The following is a 27,747-nucleotide window of genomic DNA, read 5'->3' as shown; positions in this document are numbered from 1 at the left end:
GAAGAGGGAGAGGAAGGGGGGGGAGGAAGAGCAGGGGAGGGGTAAAGGTTAGAGGACAAGATATACCCTTCAAAAATATGCTCCCAGTGACCTACTTTCTCCAGGGAAGCTCCGTTCCCACACTTCCTAATAGCCTGTTACATCAAATGATTAGTCCATTGATGATATTGGAGCTTTCACAATCTGATCACTGTCCAAAGGCCCCAACTCTGAACTCTGCTGCACTATGGATCAGGCTTTTCATACATGAGCTTCTGGGTAGTGTTTCAGATCAAAGTCATAGCAATCAATATCTATGATAGTCACAAAAATTCCATTAAGTATTTTTTTGCATTTTTCTTCAGTTTTCTAAAATTCAGGTATAACTCACGTAAAGTGTATAAATCTTAAATGTACAGCATAATAACATTTTATACATGTATAAAAACTTATGATTCATGCAAATCAACACACAAAAAATTTCCATATCTCATACAACTACCTTTAGGTCTCTCTCCCCCAGCCCTATTGACACTCATCTCAGAAGTAATCCACATCCTGTCTTCTATAGAATGTTTTGCCTATTCTAAAATTTTATCTAAATGGAATAAACAGCAGATACTTTAGGTCTGGCTTCCTTGTTTCTTACTATCTATGCTTGTGAGAGTCATCTATGTTGCTGTATTTATGTATCTACAATATCTGCCCAGACAGTGTCAATCCTCCAACTTGACTTTTTCTCAGATTATCTTGGCTATTCTAGGATCTTTGCACCTCTGTTGACATTACAGAATTTGACTACAATTTCCACGACAAAATACTAGTATTTTGAATGAGATAACACTGTGTATATAGACTTATTTGAAAGGAATGGACATCTCATCTACTTAACATAATAGTACTGACTTTTTGAATTCATAAACATGGTATATATTATCATTTAATGTAATTTTCTTTATTTCCAGCAATATATTCTAGTTTGGGCCATATATATATATTTCCTTGTAATTATTTGGGTATCAAAGGAATATGTGCGTGTGTGTATGTGTGTGTGTGTGTGTGTGTGTATATTTTTTTTTTCAGTCTTGGGATCAAACCCAGGGCCTTGTGCATCCTATGTAAGCAAACACTGGGCTGCATCCTTAGTCCCTGAGATTCTATTTTTATACTAATGTAGTTCTTTTTAATTTTAATTTTTCTATTGTTTGTTCATTTTATATATTAATTACATAAATTTTATATAAGATTTTATAATTTCATACTTTGTATACAAATTATACAATGTGTAAAGTATACAATTTTGTGTATTACTATTGCTAATTAACTTATTAATTTTAATGGTTTAATTGCATATCTTTATCTTAAAATTTTTTAAATTAGTATATACAGTTGCATTGAGGTTATTTAAGAAATATTTAGTATTAAATAATTAAAAGCTGTGTAAGACCAGACACTAAATTTTAGAAAGCATTAAGAGAAATTAAAGATCTCTACAAATGGAGAGACATAATGTGTATGTGTTGACTCAATGTTAAAATGTCAATTTTCCCCAAACTGATGGACAGAGGAAGCAAAATACCAGCTAAACATTCAGAAGGAACATTTGTAACAATTGATAAGCTATTTTTAAAATTCATTTGAAAATGCCAAGGGCATAAAAGAGCTAAAAGAACTTTGAAAGAGTTGGAGTAGTAATACTACCTGATTTAAAGATTTACCAAGCCATAATAATCATGAGAGTATAGTATTGGTGTTACGTTACATCAGTAGACCAGGGTATCATTGAAAGAGAATGGAGACTCCAAAAATAGATCCACTGTGGACAACTGATTTTTTTTTATGGACTAGGGATTGAACACAGAGTCTCACACATGCTAGGCAAGCATGCTTTACCACTGGGATACCCAGCCTTTTTTTATTTTTTGAGACAGGGTCTCCCTAAATTGCCCAGGCTTGAGATTCTCCTGCCTCAATCTCCAGAGTAGCTGGGATTACAAGTCTTTGTCACTGCATCACCACAACATATTTTTGATAAAAATACAAATGTTATCTGGTGGAGAAAGGATGTCTTTTTTTTATGGGTCTGGAATAATTAAACATTCATATGCAAGAAATGAACTTTGATCTAACCTTGTAGTTCAACTAGGAAAATGTATCCCAAAACTAACTGTAAACCCCCAAACTATAAACCTTTAAAAATACAGGGGAAAGTGCTTAGATCCCATAAAGATTTATTAGATTCAAATCAATAACAAAATCCATTAAATCAAAAAATGACTATTTGGACTTTATCAAAATGAAAAACTTTGTTCAAAACTGTTAAGAGAATGAAAAGATGAATCACATACTGGGAGAAATATTTCCAAATTACATATTAGATAAAGGAATTGTATTTCTAATACAAAAAAAAACTTAACATCCAAAAAACAAACAACCCAATCAATAAATGGGCTAAGGAGCTGAACAGACACTTTGCAGAAGAAGATATACATCTGATCAACAAATATATGAAAAAATGTTCAACATCTCTAGTAATTACAGAAATGCACATCAAATCTATTCTAAGATTTCATCTCATTCTAGTTAGAATGGCAGTTATCAAGAATATAGACAACGATAAGTGTTTGCAAGAATGTGGAAGAAAAGGCACACTCATACATTGCTGATGGGACGCAAATTGGTGCAACCACACTGGAAAGCAGTATGGAGATTCCTTAGAAAACTTGGAGTGGAACCACCATTGGTCCCAGCAATCCCACTCCTTGGTCTATACTCAAAAACTTAAAATCAGCATACTATAGTAACACAGCCACATCAATGTTCGTAGCAGCTCAATTCACAATAGCTAAACTGTGGAAGCAACCTAGATTCCCTTCAATAGATGAATGGATAAAGAAACTGTGGTATATATACACATGGACTATCAGCATTAAAAGGGAATAAAATTATGGCATTTGCAGGTAAATGGATGGAGTTGGAGAAGATCATGCTAAATAAAGTAAGCCAATCCCAAAAAAACAAACGCCGAATGTTCTTTCTGATAAGTGGATGCTGATCCATATTGGGGGGGGCATGGGAAAAAAGGATGAACTTTGATGGGGCAAATGGGAGGGAGGAATGAGGAGGGGGAATAGGGACAGGAAACACAGTGGAAGGAGATGGACATTATTATCTTAGCTACATGTTTGACTGCGCATATGGTGTCACGCTGCATCATGTACAACCAGAGAAATGAAAAGTGCTGCAATTGTGTACAATGAATCAAAATGCATTGTTGTCATATATACTTAATTAAAATGGATAAATTAATTAATAATGAAAAAAATCAACCAAAGACTCAAACAGATGCTTTATCAAAGATGATATAGGAATGTCAAAAAGCACAATATATTTTGATCCCATGAAATATTGGAAGGATGAGAAGGCTATGGAACTTCATCATTCCTGGAAATGTTATGTTAAATGTTAGCCATTTTCTTTAAAAAGCTAAAAATTATCTACTATATCATCCAAACATCTCTTCCTAGGTACTTACCCAAGTTTATGTCCATACAAATATTTGAACATGATATTTATAGTAGTCTTATTTGTAGTAGCTGAAATTGAAAACAACCCAAATATATATTATTAGTTAATGGAAAAACAAATGGTTGTATATCCATACAATGGACTTTTCATCTTTGATACAAAGGAATAACCTATTTATTGATTTAAGTACCTACATGGTTGAATCTCAAAACAATTATGTTGAGTGAAAAAGATAAAGAAGAAAAATATACTATATGATTTCATCCATATAATATTTTAGAAAAGGCAAACAAATCTATAGTGATAGGTGATCAGTTGTTGCCAAGGGCCATGGTGAGGAAATAGGAAGGGGAAAAAAGCCTTGAATATTTTGGAATTTTAATATTCTGGATATAAAAGTACTTGAGGAATCTCAAGTACTGGATATATTCATTATCTTGATTGGCTTGATGGTTTTACTAGTGTACATATGCTAAAAGTATATATATATATATATATATATATATATATATATTACTTAGTATACATATGCTTAAAGATACTAAATTGTATACTTCATAAATTGATACTTTCATAAAGCTGTCAAAATTTTTTTCAGTAATGTAGTTAAGCTATTTTCACATACAGTTTTTCACCAATTAATATAAAAATGAATTCTTTACTTGTATACATATGGTATTTGTGAGTTTTCTCATAGCAACAGATTCATCACTATATTTCTCTTTTTTTATTCACTCATTCATTCAGTAAACATTCAAAATTCCAGATATCAGGAGGTAGAGAAACAAAGATACAGCTTTCTAACTAGTGAGGTAGAGAAATAGCATTTATTGAGTACCCATTGTGTCACAACTACTGTTTTTACATGTATCATTTCATTTACTTTGCACAAGACAGAAAACAAAGATTTTCTTATATATCCATTTTACAGATGAAGAAATTCAGCTCAAAGATGTTAACAGACAGAAAGCAGCAAAATTAGGCCTCCAACATTATGCTACTTTCCATTAAGCCATAGTCACTCCTAAAGAGCACAGGATGCAGTGGGTCAAAAGTCTGATACTTTCTGAGGAAGTCAGTGAGGCCTTTGCTATTGGGACCCTATGGTTTGAGAAACTTTGAGGTGCTCCTGAATTTAGAATTTTGAGGGAGTGAGTGCATTCTTGATGACAGAGTCAATTTTCATACCACCTCCCAGGCAGAAGTGTTCTTTTCTTATTCATTGCTCCTGTACCACTTTATGTGGTCAACTCATAATTCATTTTCTTCAGTGAGTTAGCTCAGTAAGTTGTATCTAAATTAGTTACTGATGATTACAGTGGAAGGGAGGCTGTCATTTATATTTTAATAACAGTAGTTTTAAGCATCTTCAATGTTCTGTACTATACCCTCTTCCATGGATAAATTACTACTCACAATTCTAGAAATTAGATAGTATTACTATCCCCATTTGTCAAAGAACAGGCTGCAGAATAAAAAATTATTTAAAAATGTAAACAATAAAAAAAACTTAAAATCATACAAAATTAGCAACTATGTTTTTTCCAGAAAAAATTTTATCTCCGAGCTGTACTAAATAGCAGTGATAGTTAAAACATTTCTTAGTCAGACATATTCAAATGCAGGTATAAATTATCTTCTAAGCCACTTACAAATATGAGTTAAATTTGTATTACTCTCTTTATTTCTTTCTATTGTGGATTATTAAAAGCTGAGCAAGCTCTTAATTTGTTTCTAGAATTTGACATTTGCCTTTGATGCATAGTATCACCGTTTCAAAAACACAAGCTCAAAGGAAGTGAGCATGATAATGAGGTTGGCTTTTATATAGCATTATTAACTTTATGTTCTAAGGAATGGGGACATTTAATAGCAGGTTATAGATTTAGTATCCCCAACATTCATCATCACCACCTAAGGACAGTGCTATGTCTAAAAAGGTATATTTAATATGCTTAGCATGTTACACATGATTATGTATTCAATGAATGTTCGCTGGATACTTCATGATGTTGACGAAGATCGTTTACAGAGCTAAGGGCAGATAGTTGTTTACTAGACGTGTTAAAGGAGAATGGAGTTCCTGTATGAAGTCTTGAATTATTCAAAATCAGATTGGCCTATTGTAGCCAAATCTAAATTCAACCATATATTTTTATTTAAAACTGGTGTCCCCCTCCACCTCCCAAAAAAGAAAAAAAACCTGGCCTATTTCTTATTTTGCATTTTATACAAATTTGTGAGCTTAACCATGTCTCAAAGATGTAAGTTGGATAAACCAAGCCCTACTCTTATTGAGCACACAGCAGCTTTTTCAGGATATTATCAGAAATGAAATTTGGAAAACAACCCAGAATGCAGGCGTAGGTCAAAGATCTCTGCTGGTAACACGTAATCCGGGCTAGGAAATTGTAGGCGGCGGAATTTCCCAGCTTTGTAAATCCACGTCAGTCAATTTGTCCGTGGGCGGGGCCGCTCCAAAAACATTCGCGTCTCAGGCGGAGTGTGACCCTGAGAGGTTGCCGTCGCGCAGTGCACGAAAGACGTCGCGCGTGCGCAGGCGCTTGGCGCAGAGGCCTGCCGGAAGCCAAGATGGCGCGTAAGGGGTCTCCAGGCCGCTGTTGGCGCCTAAAGAATATCTGAGCTGGGTGTTTTCGAAGGTGCTGTGGCAAACGCCCTGCCTTGCTGCCATGGCCCGGCATCGGAATGTCCGAGGCTACAACTACGATGAAGGTAGGTGACAGGGTCACGCCGGGACATTTTTACTATTCCAGCTGGGATTCCAGCCCGTTGACATTCACTTCAATCCGAGTTCTTAAATAGTGGCGCCCGGCTGAAATTCTGGGAGGCCCAGTTGGGGAAATAACAGGACGTTTGAGAGCCAGCGAATGGTGTTAACTCGCAATTTCTGATTCTATGATTTATCTTATTTAGGGGAGGGGGAAGTGCCGCATAGCTTCATATAGGAAGGATATTTGGCGAGGTTAGGATCCGATGATATTAGGCACATAATATTATCACCAATCCCGTTTTTTTTTCCCCTGGTTGGGCACTTGCTTATCTCCATCTAACCCTGTTTCCCCCTTTAGAAATGTTCATAAAAAGTTGCTTATTGGTAAAACACTGATGGACTTAGAGCCGTGTTTAACTGATCTGTAATTATGTTAGATTTACATGGTAAATCTTTCTGTGTCTGTCCACATGTTTTTACTATACAGCTTAGCTTGAAGTAACAGAAGGATTTATTTTTCAACGAATTTCAAATAAAAAAAATGTACGAGACAGTAGAAAAGATACTTAAAAGACCCACAGAACAAGTTGATCAGATAATCTCGAGGCATGTACTCAGCTCTTCACTATCAGTACTTGATATACATATATTTTGATATGGAAGTAAAAAGTAGTGTTAGGATAAAGGGCATGGAAATGAACTTACTAACTTTAAAAACTGAAAAGAACAAATGTGTGTATGAACATTGACTAGTAGTTTAAAAGTAGTTTTCAGCGGAGGATGTTATGCAGTGCCTAATTATAGGTATTACCAAGCATCATTCAAACTGAAAAATATAAACACATGTGGACTAATGCAGAAGAGGAATAAAGACCTATTGCTTTGTAAAGTGCAAAGCATGTAGTGTTTAATATGTTGGTGGTTTTTATTGGCACCTCCAGTAGTTTGTTTTAAAATATCAGTGTGCTCTGGTAGTTTTAGGCAACTAACACTCTGTGCTACATTTGGAGACTGTGACCCACTACATTCCTCCTGGTATATGTTAGAATGGAAGTCCTTTTAAAGTAAGTGTTCTGGTGGTTGTCAATATTATCATGTGGACCACGGACTCCTGAGAAATGACTAGACTGGGAGCTTTTATTTTTTTTGTGAGACATTATTTTGCTATGTTGCTCAGGCTGGCCTTGAACTCCTTCAAGTGATCTTCCACCTCAGCATCCTGCATATCAAGAACTACAAACCTGTGTCACTGTGCCTGACTGGGAGATATTTGTACAATTATAAAATAAATGATATGAATAGGTTTTATTATTACTCATTCATTTCTTTAGTAGCCATCATTTCCTTAAACAACCAAAATTGAGTGCTTAAAGCACTAAAGCTGGGGAATGACATTAAGATATTGAGGGTAGTCTAAGTAGGAGATAATAAAAAGTAACAGATAATAATGAGAGAGACTACAAAAAGTAAGGATAGTGCTAAGGAGGCTGCAAAAAAGAGTATCTAATTCAGAAAGGGTTGGGGGTTGAGGTGAAGCAGGATTTATGTGTGAAGGAAAGTTTGCTGGAGGAGAGGTTCTTGGCTGCAGGGAGTGAGTGCTAAATATCTTCTCATCTTGGCCACCTGAGGTCAGGTTGCCATGTTTTCTTTGGAACAGTTGCTGACATCATAACCAAGCAGTTCCTGTAGCATGGGGGGTTCATCCCCCTGTTCTGCTTATGAAAGTTCATACATCTTCAGGGTCCAGTTTGTTTCTGTTCTTCCCAGTTAAGCATTCCCTTGCACTCTCAATAATAATTTAAAAAAATTCACATAAGTAATTTAACCTCATTAGCATTTGTGCTCTAAAATACTTTGATTTCCTTAATTCCTAATTTGTTTTTTCTCTGTAATTTGGATAGTACTTTACACGATTGCCTCAGATACTAGTTTAAAAGCCCTACTTTAATTTTATATTTGATCCAAATAGCATTTGTCTAATTTTTCTCTGTCAATTACATTTGGTATTAGCCTTTAAGCATGATGTTTTTAATGCATGAATACCTTAAAAAATTGGCTAACTTCATCCTTTGTTGTTTTGGATGTTATATTCCTGGAGATCTTTCCCTAGTATCCCTACTCCTAATTCTAGTTTTGTTCATATGTGTGTTTATATCATTGTGCTGTAAATCTCATGTTGAGCACTTGTGTAGTTTTGTAGTTGTCCATTTTTTTTTTTTTATATGTATTCCCTGTCAGAATTTTGGTTTGGAAAGGGCTGAAATGTGCTCATTTTTGTACTGTAAGTGCCTTCTAGGTAGTCCCTGGTCCAGTGTTAGCATCTATTAAATAAGTGAATGAATACATTTATATATTCCTTGTGGGTTTTAGTTCTTAATAGTTTGACTCATTAATTTATATTAAAACAAATAATTATTTACTGTCATATGTGTGCCAGGGACTTGGCTAAACCAGTTCTTTCCCTGATGAAGATGATATGCCCATAGATTAAAATAGGAGTGGTGCTTTGAAGACAATAAATTGAAGTTGTGTGCTAGAGGGCAAAGGTGGAAGGGAGGCTTGTTGCATTACCCAGGTCAGGGAAGACTTCTGGAAAGTGATGACATTTAAGCTGAAACCTTACCAAGGAGAAGAAACAACTTTAGGGAGATCTGGGCAAAGAGCATATTCCAGTCAGTAGGAAAAGAGGCTAGTTAGCTGTAAAGAAAGTGAGTACAAAGCTATTTAGGGGTAAGCTGATTTTGTAAAGATTACTTAATTGTACAGTGAAGAACTACTGTTCTTGGGACCTAGACATGCTAGTCAATTCTATTGAAAAGAAGGATTTGTCTATAGAGAGTACTTGGTGAAAAACATGGATGGATGGCTTAGTTTAAGATTTTGTCAACACTGGAAAGACAAGTTTATTGCTATAGGATTATTATTTTTTGATAACATGGAGTGAAAATTTGGGAAAACATTAAAAATCAACCTAAAAGCACAAGAACCGTGTATGTTTTTATATATAGAATGTCAGTAAATACCTACTTTGTAAGTGAAATTTGTAGAATTTTTTATAAGAGTTGACATTTCCAAGTTTTGACAATTTATTTTGGAGAGAATTTAGATACAGTATTAATAAGGGAGAATATAAAAAGAACTTGTAAATTAATTTATTTCTTTTTTTGATTTTAGATTTTGAAGATGATGATCTCTATGGTCAGTCTGTAGAGGATGATTATTGTATTTCGCCATCAACAGGTGAATTTTTAAAAACAATTCAATTTCCTTAATTTGAATGTTAAAAATGTCAAGTAAATACTATTGTTATTCTAGGGCCAGAGTGTTCTATATGACTATAATATGTAATGTTTAAAAAGGTACATGTATGTTGATTTTTTTACCCATGAATAGCATTTAAAGTTTTGACACCATCATTTAGTTTTAACAGTTTGAAGAAAATTCTGAAGACTATGGGTTTTCCAATATTCTTTACAACATACAATTAATCTAAATACACTAAATGGTAATTTAGTTAGTAATGAAGTTCTAAAGCCTCTGGAGGCAGACAGCAGTTAATTTTATATCTTTAAGGATATTTTGAATATTAGAGAGAGATGTTGTGCATCCACTTTTTTTTGTAGTACTTTAGTGTTTTTTTTAAAAATTGACACAATAATTGTGCGCATTTATGGGGTACAGTATGATATTTAGTACCTTAGATTATCTACTGTTAAGCAGTATGGTAAATACACCAACTACCTATAGTTCAGACATTTTTTTAGTGGAACCAGGAATGGCTGCAGGGGATTTCTACCCCAGCCCTTTTTATTTATTTATTTTCTTGAGACAAGGTCTTACTGAGTTGCTGAGCCTGGCCTTTAACTTGAGATCCTCCTGCCTCAGCCTCCCGAGTCACTGAGATTGCAGGTGTGCACCACTCTGCCTGGCTATTTCAGACAGTTAATAGAGCCATAGAGAGATTTAGAGTTCAGATTCCTATATGATTCCACATCAGAGCTGCATCTTCTATTCATCTGTTCAAAGATTTCTTTGCTACCATATAAACAAAATACTCCTTTCTAGTAAAGACTGAGTTTTTTTTTAACCTTTCTTTTATACATTTTTCTTCAAATCTTAGCTATTATAGACAATGGTTGAAAATTCCTGTTAAATTTTAATGTAGCATTAAAAGGGGGTATGATTTAACTATTACTAGGTGTTACAAAAGTATAATTCATTAAACTCACTTTCCATTTAGTTTAAATGTTTATTATAATTAACATTACCTTTAGAGCCCTTTGCTATGGCCTGAATGATTGTCTTCTCCAAATTCATATGTAAATCTTATTCTCAAATTGATGATATTAGGAGATGATAGGTCCTTTGGGAGGTGATTAGGTTATGAGGGCAGAGTGCTCATGAATGGGATTAGTGCCTTTCTAAAAAAGGTCCTAGATAGATTCCTTTGCCTTTCTACCTTGTGAGGACACAGCAAGTAAGTGCTATTTGTGAGCCAGAATGCCTTGATCTTGGGCTTCCCAGCTCTAGGACTTTCAAAAATAAATTTCTGTTTATAGGCTGTCCAGTTTATATGATATTTTGTTACAGCAGCTTGAATGGTCTAAGACATTCTCCTCATCATAATTATTCTATCGTCTACTGAGATGCCCTATAGACTATACCTACTTCAGTCCATTTTTAGACTTTCAAGACCAAATATACCCCTTTTGAGGCATAGGTATGCTCTAGAACTTGTCTTTAATACTTCTATTCTTCCTGTCATCTCTTTCCTGTTACTTGTTATTCTGAAATGCATCTGGTTTTATTTGTAGGGCTGCTCTTAAGATCAAGTACTTTACTTATTTAACCTAATCATGACCTTTTCTCTCTCCCTTTAGTGTTTCACTTTTGTCATTCAGGATTCTGATAATAGAAGAAAATTTTACCAGTTATTTTATCAGAGGGAATTTAATACAAAAAGAAGTTGTTATCCAGGAATTACAAAACAAATGTTGCAGAAAGGACAACCCAGATATCAAGAATGTAGTAACTATAGGAAGAATTTACCATCCGTAGTTCTGTATAGAACAAACAAATGAGGTTGAAACTGATCTTTTGAAGCTTGTGGGATCTCCTTGGAGATAGGACTCAGACAACAAGGAGGGGTTCTGCTTTGCCTCTGAGGTTCACCTGAGGTACTAGGGAGCCTGGCTGATGCTGGTGCCTCTGAAGTGACTTTTTGAAGCTGGGTTTCAGCCTTTTGAAGAAATAATTTCAATTTACTCTCTGCTGTGGTGTTTAGGGAGTGAAGGGGCAAGTTGATGTTGATTCAAGGGGCAAGTTGATGTTGATTCTGGGAATTTTGAAAAAACTGAAAAACTTAAGTTAGTTACTGTTTACTGGAATAAACTGCTTTTGCAATGTAAAGTATTGCCAGGGCGATGCTGACCAGAACAAAAAGCAAAAGGGAAGGCCTTGTAGTCTTCTTTTAGCATCTTACTGGATACTAAAAAGGAGCCAGTTGTCAAAGAATAAATGTGCTTTGTAATACTTGAACATCAGCATCGCAAAGCTGAGTAAATGTGGGTTGGAAGCTGAGAGATAAGTTAATAACCAACATTCCTTTAGAGCTCCTAATTGAGGGATTCAAAAGAAGACATTTTATAGGGATATAGGCATAAAAGAAATTTCCCTTTTTCCAAGGATCCCCCTAGGCACTTGCCCTTTGGGGCTCATACAATTCAGTGTCAAAGTTGACTAGGCACTTTAAACTTTGGAGGTAACAAAGTGATGCCTGGTATCTCTGTCCTCATTACTCACATTCTAAGTGCAGTAGAAAGCAAGGCACATTTGTGTAACTGAGAAGATGATGTGGATATAGTATTAGAATTGACTTTTAAAAAGATCTCTTCTGCAGTGTAGACAGTGGATTGAAAGAGGTACATGAGCTAATATAGGCAGATTAGTTAGAAGACTACTATACTAAAGTATATAAAGGATATTAGGACAGTGTTCTCAAAGTGTGGTCCCTGTACCATCATCATGACTTGAGAGTTTGTTAGAAATGTAGTTCAGAGGTGATGGTGGAGGGAACCAAGAGTCAGAATCCTAGGGTGAGGTGAGACACAGCAATGGTATAAAAAACCCACTAGATTGTGTTTGTGGCTTGCATGGGGAACCATATGTTTAGGATAAGAGTGGATTTGGATAAGAGATTTACAAGATTTACAAGAGTTGAGATCTTCAGTACTTGAAACTTGGTAAATATGGCTTGTATAAGGGTTGAACCATTCATAAAGTGATTCCTAAAAGACACCTTACTATTGCAGGCTAACTCTCATTTAGGTAGGCTTTTCTGGATAAGTAACATTATTGAGTAATGAACTAATAGTGCAAAGGTCAGGCCTTCCAAAGTTGTTTTTTTTGAGATTTGCATTTGTGGCCTAGCTTTCTTGAGGACAGAATCATAGTTTATCCATGTGTCTCAAAGCTCTTGATGAGCATACGTTGATCTTGCATATGTTTGTATTCTGGATAGTCTGGCTATGAGAGTCACATTTTTTACACATCAGCAAGTCCAATATCATTATCAAAGAAGGAGATAGTTAATTCGAATTTCTTTGACAAACTTGTATTTTGAGCAAAAACATGTGAATTTGGATGTTTTATTAAAAAATTTACAGAGTAGCAGTAATATCAGATTAAAAAATTTAACTTCCTCTTCAGTGGTAGGTTTTCAAGTAACTGCCAATAAAAAATGAGTAGTTTAAGAATACCTTGTTCTTAAAGAAGCAGCTTGCTATGGCAACATCAGTAGGATTTACTGTAGTGGGAGTCATGGGCTTTGAATTTGATCCATATCTCTATTAATAATATCCTAGTTGGTAACTGAATACTTTTTGGAATAGTGTTTGGGGATTGATGGACAAGTGAAGGTTTGAGAAGCTCATCAAGTAAAAATTAACCCACATATTGAGTCTCCCTTCCATATGTGTTCTACTTCTAAATTAAAATAATTGAAATAAAAACACACAATTGTCTCATTGAGGTGATCTTACTAATAGTCTATTGAAGTCTGTTAATTGAGTTACTTTGCCAGTTAATAGGAATTTCTCTCTAAAATGTATCAACCTATATATATTGTTTTGAATTCAACAAAGTGCAGTTTTCCTTATGGAAAGGTGATTTCTAAATGTAACAGCTTTTTTTTTGTTTCCTTTAGAAAGATTGGTGTTGATACTGAGTATTGAATATAAGTTGAGGAGTAGGGTAGACACTCAAGATAGTTTTACAGCTCTGTAAAACTACAAGTGTCTGTTTTTGTATCAACTAGTATGATTAGAAGTAATCTATATTTGCTCTATCCTGTTTAAAATCTTTATTGGATATCAATTTATGTGTAAAAAATCTCTCTTCTAATAAAATTTCCCATTAATTTGATATAAAGCAGATTATAAAGGCCTGTTCACAGCTGACTGCAACAATTTGGTGGGTGGGTGAACATGAACCTGACTGGAATCCCCTGGGAAGGCTTCTGGCAGATGGGAACTGGGCTGGCAAATTTAGAGAATGGCATGTTAGGTAGAGCAAACAATATTGCTTAAGTAGTGGCCTCTTAGTGAGGTTTGTTTCTGGAGACTCACAGGATTCACAGAATTTGCAGCATTAAAAAGAACTAGGCAGGGAGAAGTAGGAACCAGATTGTGAAAGATGTTTTCAATTTTGGGTTTGTGGTGTCAACTTTATTGGAGCTTTTTAAGTCAGGGGGATGGTATTTTAGGCAGGTAACTGATGACAGTTTACAGAATGGAGTATAGGTAGGGTAGATGAGAGGGGAGATTTACAGGTCAGAGTTTCCTAACCTTCCCAGTGGTCTGAATCAGTGCGAGTAATTGTTAAAAACATAAATTTCTTGCTCCATTCCAGCACCACTGCATCAGAAGCACCAGGGGATGAGAGAGCTGTACCTCTGCATGCTCACATGATTTTGACCTTAAGGTGTTTGGCGAACAATTTTAGGTAGTTTCAGGAGTTAGGTTTTGAATTCTCTAAACTTTTATGTTTGTTAAAATGCCTTACATTTGAAAAATTATTTTGTGTATCTGTTTTTTCAGAAAGCACTTCCATCGCAGTGCTTTAAAATTTAGAGTTTAGAGAAGAACAACATTTTATATCTATTACCATGCTTTTCTCTGATTTAACTTTTATTTTATTTGTTGTCTTTGGGCTGTCATTTCAACTTCAAAGGTTTGGAATGCTTCCCTTCTCTCCCCCAGTATCTATTTTTCCTACAAAAGTTTTCTCGACCTGTTTTCCTCCCTAGCAAATCTAACCATTTCTACTTCCAAAATAGTGGCAATAGCACAAGTTTGTGAGTTGGATTCATGTGTGAGGGAAGGTGCAGTGGTATTAGGGACCCTCCTCTGTCAAGAATAGCTCCTGTGAGGTAGAGTAGAAGCCTGAACATCGAGAACTGTCTCTTCCCTGTCAGTATTTTCTAAGTAAAACTTGTTGAGGGAAACATCATGATTTTTTTGCCTCAATGTTTGGATCTTAGATTTCTTCCTTATAGCTAGAGGTATGAGGGAAGATGAAGGAAGTACATTTGTTAAATTTAGGCTAAACTTAATACAATTTAAAGGGCAGAATAGCAGTTTGTAAATCACAAACTCAGAATGGCCCTTTTTACATTTTTTAGTATATTACACTATGTTAAATCTAAGATGTCTTGGATTTTAAGGCATCTCATTACTTAAAAGAAGGGAGAAACATACACATACACAATTTAATATGTGTATTCCTGAAATTCTTTGTGGTTTTAAAAATTAAATACTAAAAATAGCTCATGGGAAGTAGGAGGATCAGAACAGGCCGCTCAACCTACAATGTATGAACAAAATCTAGTTATCTTAATAAAAAATGCTTGCACATTTGAAAAGATGCATTGACTTCTCAGTGAAGAAATACTCCAGTAAATGTAAACCTGGTATACTTAAGATAAATTGTAAAAGCTTGATAGAAAATGAAGAAAGGGTTGAAACTAATGAATAATGTTGCAGAGGCAAAATACAGATCTTGGAGACGCAAGCAGTAAGCACTGTCAAACTGGGTACTTGGCCAATCTGAGCCAAGAGAAGAATGTGAGGCTATGTGGCACTATAATACAACTAGAGTTGCAGTATTATATTTGTTTTTGTTTGGTTTTATTGGGTTTCAACCTTATGCTATTACATGGTGATGCAGAACATTGAAGTGTTAGGGGAAAAGTTTCAAAAATTAAAGCATCTTTAATGTTACATCCTCATCATTCCTCTGTGTACCTATTAGTATGAGCTAATTTATGATAAGGAAACATGCATTATAGAATAGGTTGAATTCTCTCAACTTCTCTGTATGTCTCTTACTCAGTTCTCCTTCTCCAAGATCTCTTCTACCTCTTCAGCTTTTCCTGTTTTCTTGCCTCCTTTATTAAAACTGCTTTAGAGCTGGGCACAGTGGCACACGCTTGTAATCCCAAGGGCTCTGGAGACTGAGATAGGATTTCAAAATAGGATTTCTGGAGACTGAGATCATGATTTCAAAGCCAGCCTCAGCAATGGTGAGATGCTAAGCAACTCACTGAGTCCCTGTCTCTAAATAAATAAAATACAAAATAGGGCTGGGGGTGTGGTTAGTGGTTGAGTGCCCCTGAATTCAAACCCCTGTACCAAAACCAGAAAACAAACAAAAACCAAAGCAAAACAAAAAACCCAACTACTTCATTCTTCACTTACTAATCCTCTGCAATACTTTCCTATCTATATTATTCTTTTAGCTTTTAAAATATGTTATTACATTTTTCTTCTTTGCCTTTCCTGTTATAAAAAAGCCATCAGTTTATACTCTGAATTGAGAGCATCTATGCAATGACCTTCTCAGTATAGGTGTTACACATAAGCCATCTTTTTTTTTTGTACTGGGAATTGAACCCAGTGGTGCTTTACTGCTGATCTACATTGCCAGCCATTTTTATTTTTTATTTTGAGACAGTGTCTTTCTAAGTTGATGAGGCTGGCCTTCTAACTTGTGATCCTCCTGCCTCAGCCTCCTGAGTTACTGGGATTACAGGTGTTTATCATAATATTCAGGTTGGGCCATAGGTTTATGTTCTGTGTATTATTTGTAAATTTTACATATAATTTCCCTTTTATAAGTAATGCCTTTCTGAAAACATGTACAAAAGTCAAATGTAGGCATTTTATGTGAGGGACTTAATATGTTACATGTTATTAAAGAAAGCTTAGTAATGCAAAACTCTAATAATACCTTGCCTTTTGGATATTGTATTTATATTTTTGTCCTTCATAACATTGGTTAATTTTATTCTCTTGTAATTGAATAATCTTTGAGACTGATTTCAATGGACCATCTAGTTAAGGTAATAGAAGTGTTAGTATTTTGGGAGTGTGGGGTAATGATTTTTCCTTTTGCTATTAGTTCAGTAATAGCATTCAAGGATATATTGGCACTGTGATAGAGTGTCTTTCCTCCTTTTAATGCAATATGTAATACCTCATAATATCACTCACTAGTGATGACACTGCTTGTATTGTAGAAGAGCACAGCCTGATGTCTGAAAGTTGAAGGTTTTTTACCTTGTAAGTGAATGATTGAATGAATATTTACAGTGTGAGTGAGTGATTGAAAGTATACATTGTTCAAAAAATTAGGACATATTTTTGGTCGTGTTTGTATTTGGACAAATTAGTAATTCTTGGGAATTGAAAACTATTGCTAATTTTCTTAATTATACAATAAGTCTTTAGTATTTTATAACTGAGCAAATAAGTTTTTTTTAGAACTTTTGTTAAAATAAAGAGTTAATGAAAAATGTCAATACCACAGCATTCTTCAATTACTTTACATTCTAGCTGCTCAATTTATTTACTCACGACGTGACAAGCCTTCAGTTGTTGAGCCTGTAGAAGAGTATGATAATGAAGACCTGAAAGATTCTCCCAATTCTCTTTTGAACCATCAGCTAAGTGAAATTGATCAAGGTATAGTAAAAAAAAAATAGTGTTATCTATATTTATTGCCTAAAAATAATTAATAATTAAATATATTAGAATTTTAATTTTACTGTGATTATTCATAATAGTGACAGGACAGTAATGATACAAGAATATCTCATATCTTCAAGGAAAATTTACATTAAGCATATTTTGAGTAGAATATTTAACTATGTGATTGAAAATTTGATTGTATTGCTACTGTTCAGTAGTGGGAATTTTTTATCTAATTTTCTCATTCTTTCATCTTTCTTTTCCTTAAGAAAAAGCTCCGGGGGCTGGGGTTGTGGCTCAGTGGCAGAGCGCTTGCCTCGCACGTGTGAGGCACTGGATTCAATCCTCAGCACCACATAAAAATGAATAAACAACAACAAAAAAAGATATTGCAAAAAACAACAACAAAAAAAAAAAAAAGAGAGAAAAAGCTCCTGATTTGTTATAAGAACATTTTTAAGAATATGTATTGTTTCATAAGCTTTATGGGGAGTTTATGATTAGAGGATAGAAACTTTCTTATTTGCAAAGATTTTTTAAGTACCAAAAGGCTTTAAAAAAACAAGCTAAAGGCCAAAATAACAGCTATGCAAGTGTCCTGATGGTTCACATCTGTTTAAATTACACTTCAGTGACTGTTGTATTGGGAGTTCATAACCCACTTGAATCAAGTGTATGAAAGATGATATGTCATGAGCTTTGTAATGTTTTGAACAACCAATAAAAAAAAAAATTACACTTCAGGATGGAACTTGTAAGTTCAATGGAAGTAACATTGGTTGAGCTTTCTTATTTTCAACTCCTTTAAACATTTTAACAAAAGTACTTATATTTTATCTTGTAAATTTGAAACATGATGTTGCTTCAAACATTATTTAAGCAAAGATTGATAGTAGAACTGAAATGGCCAGATATATCACTATGTATCTGTTAACAGTAAGCAGGGATAAGCTGATTTGCTCTTTTTCTGCAGTATGACTTTTTACTGTAAATATTTATAATGAATGAGAAATCTGTGAGCTGATCTTTAAATAAGTCAACAAAATTATACCAGCTGCTAAACAAATCAAGAAAAATGGAAAGAATACATAAATACATATAAAAAATAGAAAGCAGAAAGACAAATGAGACAGAAGAAATAAAAAAACAATTTCTTTATCAACTCTGGAAATACATTTGAGGGTTAGTCTCTGTGTCCTCTATTCTGTACCATTGGTCTACCAGTCTGTTTTGGTGCCAATACTATGCTGTCTTTGTTACTATTATTCTGTAGTATAGTTTGAGGTCTGGTATAGTGATGCCACCTGCTTCACTCTGCCTGCTAAGATTGCTCTAGCTATTCTGGGTCTCTTATTTTTCCAGATGAATTTCATGATTGCTTTTTCTGTTTCTATGAGGAATATCATTTTGGGATTGCATTAAATCTGTATAGTGCTTTTGGAAGTATGACCATTTTGATAATATTAATTCTGCCTATCCAAGAGCAAGGTAGATCTTTCCATCTTCTAAGGTCTTCTTTGATTTTTTTTCTTTAGGGTTCTGTAATTATCATTATCATTATATAGATCTTTCACCTCTTTCATTAAGTTGATTCTCAAGCATTTTATTTTTTTAAATATTTATTTTTTAGTTGTAGTTGGACACAATATCTTTATTTTATTTATGTGGTGCTGAGGATTGAACCCAGGGCCTTGCATGTGCCAGGTGAGCGCTCTACCACTGAGCCACAACCCAGCACCCCCCAAGTATTTTATTTTTTATTGAGGCTATTGAAAATGGGGTGGTTTTCCTTGTTTCCCTTTCTGTGGATTTGTCACTGAAATACAGAAATGCCTTTGATTTATGGGTGTTGATTTTATATCCTGCTACTTTGCTGAATTCATTTACTAGTTCTAGAATTTTTCTGGTGGAACTTTTAGGGTCTTTTAGGTATAGAATCATATCCTCAGCAAATAGTGCCAGTTTGAGTTCTTCTTTTCCTATATGTATCCCTTTAATTTCTGTTCGTCTGTCTAATTACTCTGGCCAGTGTTTCAAGAACTATGTTAAATAGAAGTGGTGAAAGAGGACATCCCTGTCTTGTTCAGTTTTTAGAGGGATTCCTTCAATTTTTCTCCGTTAGAATGATGTTGGCCTGGAGTTTAGCATAGATAGCCTTTATGATGTTGAGGTATGTTCCTATCTGAATAAAAGTTGGTAGAGAAGCTATTATGTGAACACTTCAGTAGTGTTTTTATTTATTTGTTTTTGCATTACTGGGGATTGAACCTAGGGGTCTTTTACCAATGGGCTACATTCCCAGCCCTCTCCACCCGCCTTTTAAAATTTTGAAATAGAGTCTTTCTAGTTTGCCAAGGCAGGCTTTGAGCTTTTGATCCCTCTGTCCCATCCTTCCTAGTATTATGGATGTGTGCCACCACCCTTGGCTTCTATAGTATTTTTGAAAAAAGGTGTTACAGTTCCCATTGTGGGATGAGAAGACAGAAGAAGACAGGAATAGAGTATAAGTCTCATCCTTTCATCTGCTACATATGTCTCTGTGAACAAAGATTAAGGAGTAGTGAAATTCAGAATCATGTTTTAGAAGGAAAGTTAAACTTCCAACTTTATATATAAGTAATTGCATGATAACAGTAATAATGATTATGGCTCACTTTTACTAAATGCTCTCCAGGACTGTTCTAAGTGTTGCTCAGTTATTAACATATTTAATCATCACAGAAACATTGTAGGAAAGCTACAAAGCTTCTTTTTACAGGGGAGAAAAATGATACTCAGGAAAGAACTTGTCTGAGGTTGCACCAGCTAAGCCAACTAATTCTTTAACCTCAACTTTTTTTTTTTTTTAAAAGAGAGAGTGAGAGACAGAGAGAGAGAGAGGGAGAGAGAGAATTTTTAATATTTATTTTTTTTTATTTTTCGGCAGACACAACATCTTTGTATGTGGTGCTGAGGATCGAACCCGGGCCACACGCATGCCAGGCAAGCGTGCTACCACTTGAGCCACATCCCCAGCTCCTTTAACCTCAACTTTTAACTGTCTCTTTTGTGTAGAAAATAGTTCTAAAGTGAGAAGAGGTTCTGATGTTTACTATGCCATGTATTCTGTTCCAGTTTCAATAAGTCATATATTTATCAAATTGGTGTTATTTTCCCAACATTGCTCACTTGCCCTTTAAAATAAATCTTGGACTAAGCAAGTCAGAATTGTCCAGTTACGTGAGGAATTTACTTTCAATAATTGAGACATGGAGCAAAGTACCAAATACCTTTTTTTTTTTTTCTTGAAACAAGTACAGTATTGCTAGCAGATTCTTTGTTTAGCATGTAAGCATATAAAATGAAACATAATTGAATTCTGTGAAATGATTTGGTGGAGTAGGAAGTCTGTCTTAGTGAACTTTTCAAGGCTATGACCCAAACAACTTGATAGTAGCAATATAAAGGAAGAAATATATATTTTAGCTCATGGTTTCAGAGTTTTCAGTTCATGGTCTGCTTGCTCTAAGGTAGAGATGTTGTGGCAGAAAGGCATGGTGGTGGAAAGTGCCCAGCTCATGACAGCCAGGAAACGGGGTGGTAGGGAGGCAGCCAGAGGCCAGAAGCAAAGGACAAAATACTGTCCCAAGAGCAAGCCCCCATCCCCTACTCCTGCCACTGTGCCCCACCTGCTACTTTCTACCATCTCTTAGTAGTCAGTCAGATATTAGTGGATGATTTGATTAATCCACTGATGAAGTCAGAACCCTCATGATAAAATCACTTCCCGAAAGCTCCACTTCTCTGGACATAGCTACATTGGGGACCAAGTCATTAACACATGTGGGTACATTCCACATCCAAACCATAACAAAATCCAAAAGCCTCAGTTCTTTTCGATTATTGCTAACTTCATAATGCTGTGATTTTCAGTCTTCATAATTTTTGTAATTTAGAATTTGCCCCATACGACTAACTCATAAAGTTATTGTATTACAGAAGGTGTGCATGGGTCTGAATTGTGAAAATTGCCAAGTAGAATAAAAATATAAATGAGTATATTCATTCATTTTTATTCACTGGCCCTTAGGTAGCAGGTCCTATTTTACTTCATGAATATTGTTAATAATTACTTTTTATAATGACATAATCATAAGAAAATAAAATCCTTAAATAGTTTGGACAACTCCAGGTATGAATTTTTTTGTGTGTGTGGTGCTAGGGACCAAACTAGGGCCTCATTCATGCTAGGAAAGCATCCTACCACCAATTGACATTCCCAGTTCTTAAATTTTTTATTTTAGAATTAAATATTTATGTTTCTCTTATTCTATTAGACTTCCTTGTTATGCATTTTGCTTGTTTTTTAAGAGTCATTTAAGGATGACTTGAGTTGGCTGGGGAAAACTGAATTAGCTTAAAAGAAAACTTAAAAGTAGTAATTTATAAAATGTAAGAAATATATCTAGTTATCAGTGCAGTTAGGAATAGTGTACATTGGCCCTCTATTTCCACACATTTGAAAAATGGTTAGTATAGATACCATCATTGCTTTCTGAAAATAGATATCAGTGTGTACCAGTTACATTTTTTTCAAGCATTAGTCAGTATTATGGGAGAGACATTTTATCATCATCATGAGATGAAAATAGATATTATTGTATACAATTTATATGTTTTTCAAATAGTATTATTCAGGAACATTTAATATAATGACTTAATAAAATTGTTCCTCTGGTAATAAGGGAAGAAAGGTATATTGTAGAAAAATATGATCATTATAAATAATTTTTGCTAAAGAAAAAGGAGAGGTGAATATCCTAGTATAGTCTCAAGTCCTTTTTATCAGTTTTGAAGATTGGGGTTCTTTGGCGCTGTTTAGTATAGCTTTTAATCTTTGTTGTCTGTCCCAGCTCGTCTTTATTCGTGCCTTGATCACATGAGAGAGGTACTTGGAGATGCTGTGCCGGATGAAGTACTGATTGAAGCAATTCTGAAGAACAAGTTTGATGTGCAGAAGGCTTTGTCAGTGGTTCTGGAACAAGATAACATGCAGAATTTGAAGGGAAAGAGCGAGAGAGCAATATCTACAGGAAAGACAGTAAAAGGTATGCCTTTTTATATGTTCCCTTTTTGTCGTTTTATGTAGTTAATGGTTTTAGAGGGTCTTTAATTTGCTCAAGTTGTTAAAATATTGCATGTTACAGTTAACTCTTGATTATTATCAATTGATTTTCTGTCTTGAATTTTCCAACTATGTTCCCTTCTCTGTTACAGCCTGTTTTTTATTTGTTTGGTACCAGGGATTGAACCCAGCGGTGGGTAACCACTGGTCCACACATCCAGCCCATTTTTTTGTTTTTTATTTTGAGGCAGGATCTTGCCCAGGGCCTCTGTAAATTGCCGACTTTGAACTTTTGATCCTCCTGCCTCAGCCTCCTAAGTTGCTGAGATTATAGGCTTATGCCACCATGATGGCTCCCCCCCACCCCTTAATTCACTACTTGTTTGCATAACAGAGCATCTAAGAAATAAAATCAGATAAGCCTTTTTTTTCTTCTTGGGTTTAAGAGAACTTTTTAATTTTCTTTAAATCTAGTGAGATAGAAAATAAAAATTAATACCTAGCCATTTAATGTTTAAAAAACCCTTGATGCTTATAGCATGTTATAGCATATATAATTTCATTTTATTTAAATATTAAATACTATAACCACTAGAGCTATACTACTGTTCCATTTCATGCCAAGATTTTTAATTTTAAATTTGTAGGATTTGAGTTTAAATTGGAATTTAATGGATATAAGAAGGGAACTGAGGTACCATTATATTAATCAATATGATATCTGCTAGGTGATTTACTAACTGATTTGATATTTCTTATAATCTGTGGGCTAGAATTTTACTACAACATAGTGGCGTGTAATCTGTTACCATGAAATAAGAAGTGTTTTTTGTAGGGAAGGGATGTGGATATATACTTTTAGCTGACCAGTGTGGGAATGAATCAGTAATACATTATCTGTATTTATAGTGTAGCCCAGATCACAGTAGATATTATAGGGAATTACTTGTTTGCCTGTTTTATGTGTATGTTTGGTGTGTGTGTTGCTGGGATGAAACTCAGGGCCTTATTCATGCTAGGCAACTGCTGTACCAGGGAGCTATGTTTTTAGCTGTGTGTGTGTTTTAATTAATTAACTAATTAATTATATTTTTAAGGTTTTTTAAAATTGATTTTTAAATTTTTTAAAAATTTAAGCTGTGTTGTTTTTAATGCATTAAAATACCACTATTTAAAAAAGTTTTGACTTTGAGACAATTATAACTATTTAGTTATGGTAAAACCTCACTTTATTAAATTTATGACAATTGGAACATTGACTTGGTACTTACATTTGTAAATACCATGAACTAAGTATGAAGGTTACTTTAGATTATTAAAAGCAGGTAATATTCTTTATTATTTTTTTAGTGTGTTCACTTACTGTTAAATAATGATCAACTATTGCTTTATTCATGTTATAATCAAAAGAAACATTTAGTAATTAAATGCCTCATTTCATATTTCCTTTTGGTTGCTGTGGCTGTCTTCTGCATATGTCAACCTATTCATCTGAAAATTAATGGCTCTTGTAAGGTAAGGAGTCTTATTTTCTTCTTCTGAAGTTTCAACTGATAATGTTCAAAGTTCTTATTCTCAGTCACAAAATCATTTGGATTGCAGTAACAAACCCTTTGATTCAGTAGCAAAACATGGATCACATAATTCTTTGGTTGTACCAAATCACTATTTACTTCATAGGAAAAAGAAACTTGACAGACCTAAAAGTGAAAAGAAGCTAGAATCATGTAAGTTAACAAAAGAGGTTTCATTAGCTGACCTAATTCATGATATGCCAAGAGATTCTTATCAATGTCAGCCAGAAGGCAGATCATCATCCTCAGATGATTTGAAAAGGCTGCTTTCAGAGAATCTAGATGCTGATTTGTTAAGACCTCATGCATCTGAATGTGTTTCCAAAGATGATTTTGCTTTCAAAGGAATACCAGACTTAAAGACCTTGATGATAGAGAGCACAACAGATAATAATTCTTTATTTATTCAAAACAGTTCATTATCTGATTTCCAAAACATTCCAGTACAAAACAGCGTGGGAAGTTTAAATAATCCTTTGCACTTAAGTAGCTCATTGGAAAATATGACTGGTGATAATCTAAATCCTAGTAAAAAGACTGAAGTTGGAAATGTTTCTTTAGTTGAACAGAGTGCCAAGAATTGCATTTTAAAAAATGACAGTTTGCAGTTTTCCCAATGTAAAAATCCATCCCTAGCTGAACTGTTTCAGGAACACAAAGAAAACCATCCAAGCCAGTGCTTTACTTTATCTAATCTTTGTAACCAGTCATCTGCCAGTTTTGCAGATCTAAGTTTGGGATCCTTTCCCCTGTCACAGCTAGCAAATCACTGTCAGTCTTCTGGAATATCAGAATTAACAGGATCTCTGTCATCTTTGGCATTTCGTAAAGCTTCTCCCACAAGAGACCTTGAGAATTTGTCACTTTCTGATTTGATTGCAGAAACAATTGAGGTAGACAGTTCTCAGATTAAGAAAAATTCTTTTGAGCTCAGTTTATCCGAAACGAGGTCTCCTGGAATAGATTCAAATATTGATCTTAGTGTCCTGATAAAAGCTCCAGATTTTGTTTCAAAGCCTATAGTTGATCAATCAATTGCTCCAACACCAGGAACTGAAGTTCTTAGTTCAAAATTAGGGAAGAATTCCAATTCTGCTAAAGATAATAAGAAAAACAATAAAGGCTCTCTGACTAGGAAACCACCTTTTTCTCTCTCTTGGACCAAGGCCCTTGCTGCTAGACCTTCAGCTTTTGCTTCAACACTGTGTCTTCGTTATCCACTGAAAAGATGCAAGCAGCGCACCCTTGACCTCTATAAGACTTTTCTTTATAGTAGACAAGTTCAAGATGTAAAGGACAAAGAAATAAGCCCTCTTGTAGCAATAACACCATTTGACTTCAAATCAGCATCTCCTGATGACATTGTAAAAGCTAATCAAAAGAAAGCATTTACTAGAGAATAGTAGCAAAAGGAAAACTTGGGTTACTGCTGTAGAACTTTTTATTTGAAATTAATTTAATGTCTTTGTAGGATCAACTTACATTATGGGATTCAGATTGTGACTTTTATTAAAATTATCTTATGTCAGTTGATAACAACTTAAGTTGATATGTATTTTTGCACTGAAAATTTTTTTTTACTCTATCTTCTTGTAGTGATAACTGGCTTTATTTGAGTTGATAACGATTATATGTTTACAAAATGGATATGGAAACTTGATATTGTGAAATTGAGCCTCAGATATTTTTATTTGGTGTTTAACTTTATAAGTTTTTACGATGAGATATTTTCTTCTATAAACTATTTTTGTGCTTTTTTCTTAAACAAAAATGCCACCATTTGGTATTATTACAGTGTGAAGATTATTCTTATGATATATGGCATAGAGTAGCTGAGACATAATTACAATTTAAAATATTATTGGTATCATTCCCAGTTTCATTATTTTACTGAATGTGAATATTAGAAACATTTCTATTAGAAAATCTTAAAATTCCTGACTTTTGAGAGTACTATAGATGCAGTTGAAATACATTTTCGATGATAATAAAATGAAAATCTTTTAAGGGACCATGTAAATATTGAAGATGAATTAATGCATAAATTATTTTTATACATTTTCAAGACCATTTGTTCTAATGTATACTTTAAAATAAATACATAGAAAGTGTTTTCAAGAATGGTTGCATATTCTTTGAATAGATGGTTTTACCAGATCTCCTAAACTTTTGCTTTGTAATAAAAAAATGAAACATGGAGTTACTGACACTTGTATACACTGCAGTGAAAGTTTCATAATGGCAGATCAAATAAGAGCTCTTTTAGTTAGAAAAATAAGTTTGCAATTCATCCCTTACCAGCAGTCGTCCTCAACTAGTAGTCAGAATCAACAGGGGAATTTTTTTTGAGACAGATATTGTGGTTTCCCTCTAGACCTACTGAATCAATCTTTGAGGGATGGCACTTGGGAATGTATGTTTCCAAGATGATTCCCCAGGTGATTCTGAATATCTGCTTATATTCAAGAACCACACCTTAGAGAAATAAATCAGTAGAATGGAATCACTAATGACAAAATATCTCAGCTACTTAACATCAGGAATACCAAGGAGAATAGCTTATTTAGGAATTATGGTCTTTTGTATAAAATGATGAAGATATTTTTAGTGTTTCTTGAAAAACATTTCAGTAATATCTCAGTGTTTTAATATTAAACCCCCACTCCCCAGGACTGGGAATTGAACATCCTTAGCATTTTTATTTTATATTTTGAATCAGGGTCTCTAGTTGCTGAGACTTTGAAATTGTGATCCTCCTGCCTTAACCTTCCTGATTGCAGGGATTATTGGCATGTACCACTGCATCTAGCTAAAATGTTATTTCTTTTTTCTTTTCTTTCTTTTTTTGGATATTAGGGATTTAACTCAGGGGCACTCGACCACAGAGCCACATCCCCAGCCCTATTTTATATTTTATTTAGAGACAAGGTCTCATTGAGTTGCTTAGTGCCTTGCCATTGCTGAGGCTGGCTTTGAACTCAGCGATCATCCTGTCTTGGCCTCCTGAGTTGTTGGGATTACAGGCATGTGTCACCGTGCCTGGCAAAATATTATTTCTTAATGAAAACAAAATAGCTGTCCTTTTTCCAGTAAAGAAAGATGCTCCTCTGGCGACTATTTGACAGCGCATCTGATAACATTTTATATTCTTGTTTATTTTCAGAATGACTTTCCAGTATTTTTCCTTTCTTAAGCTTTTTTTCTACCTTTTTCTTCTCATAGAAATAGTAGTATTTGCAGTGTTTTATATTTAAATTTTAGCACTCAGTGAAAGGTCATGAAACTAATTGTCATACCAAGGATAAAACTAACAAGATGCTTTTCTTTGAATGTAAAAGGAAACAGTTAAGATAAACACAGTTAAGAGAAAAATAATGAATTCTTATATGATTATTTACTTTTAAACTAACCTTAAGTAAATATTGAGATTATTATATATTGAGAATATATATAATAATCTCAATATTTTTATCAGCAAGCTTTATGTTTCATGTACTCAAAAATATATATTTGGTTATAAAATCAATTTTATGGTATCTTAGAAATTGTTTTCTATTATCTAAATAATGGAATGTATATAAACAATGTTGACTAGACAGGGAGGGATTAATATGAATTTTTACACTAGTTTTCTTCTATCTATATACATATATTTACTATTTAAGGCTCAATTTATGTAGAATTTTAATTTTAAGATTGTAAAGGATTTGTCACATTTTAAGCATATATATACAGTTTTAGAAGAGCTACTTTGAAAGAAAAATAATGAATTGAAAGAAACTATAATCTGAGGTTTTCTTAAAT

The 27,747-nt window shown here is 34.2% G+C and overlaps 1 protein-coding gene across 3 annotated transcripts in view; it reads left to right on the top strand.

The window, feature by feature from the left end:
- Positions 1-6,044: 6,044 nt before the first annotated feature.
- Positions 6,045-27,747, top strand: part of Hbs1l (HBS1 like translational GTPase) — an 87,285-nt gene continuing 65,582 nt past the window's right edge. Inside the window, exons 1-5 of one of the 3 annotated variants that reach the window (XM_046449908.2) lie at positions 6,045-6,240; positions 9,413-9,478; positions 17,131-17,259; positions 22,158-22,352; positions 23,890-26,064. In XM_046449908.2, coding sequence (XP_046305864.1) covers positions 6,198-6,240; positions 9,413-9,478; positions 17,131-17,259; positions 22,158-22,352; positions 23,890-25,346 — 1,890 coding nt within the window. In that variant the 5' untranslated portion in view covers positions 6,045-6,197 and the 3' untranslated portion in view covers positions 25,347-26,064. Of the gene's footprint in view, positions 6,241-9,412; positions 9,479-17,130; positions 17,260-22,157; positions 22,353-23,889; positions 26,065-27,747 lie in introns of those variants that run through there. The other 2 variants (XM_046449901.2, XM_046449916.2) reach the window with 2 other exon arrangements.

The sequence above is a fragment of the Marmota monax genome, unplaced genomic scaffold, assembly GCF_021218885.2.
Source record: "Marmota monax isolate L192 unplaced genomic scaffold, Marmota_monax_Labrador192_F-V1.1 WCK01_AAM20220418_F8-fsc00030, whole genome shotgun sequence".
Lineage (NCBI taxonomy): Eukaryota > Metazoa > Chordata > Mammalia > Rodentia > Sciuridae > Marmota > Marmota monax.
This window is presented reverse-complemented; position numbering and strand designations above follow the sequence as displayed.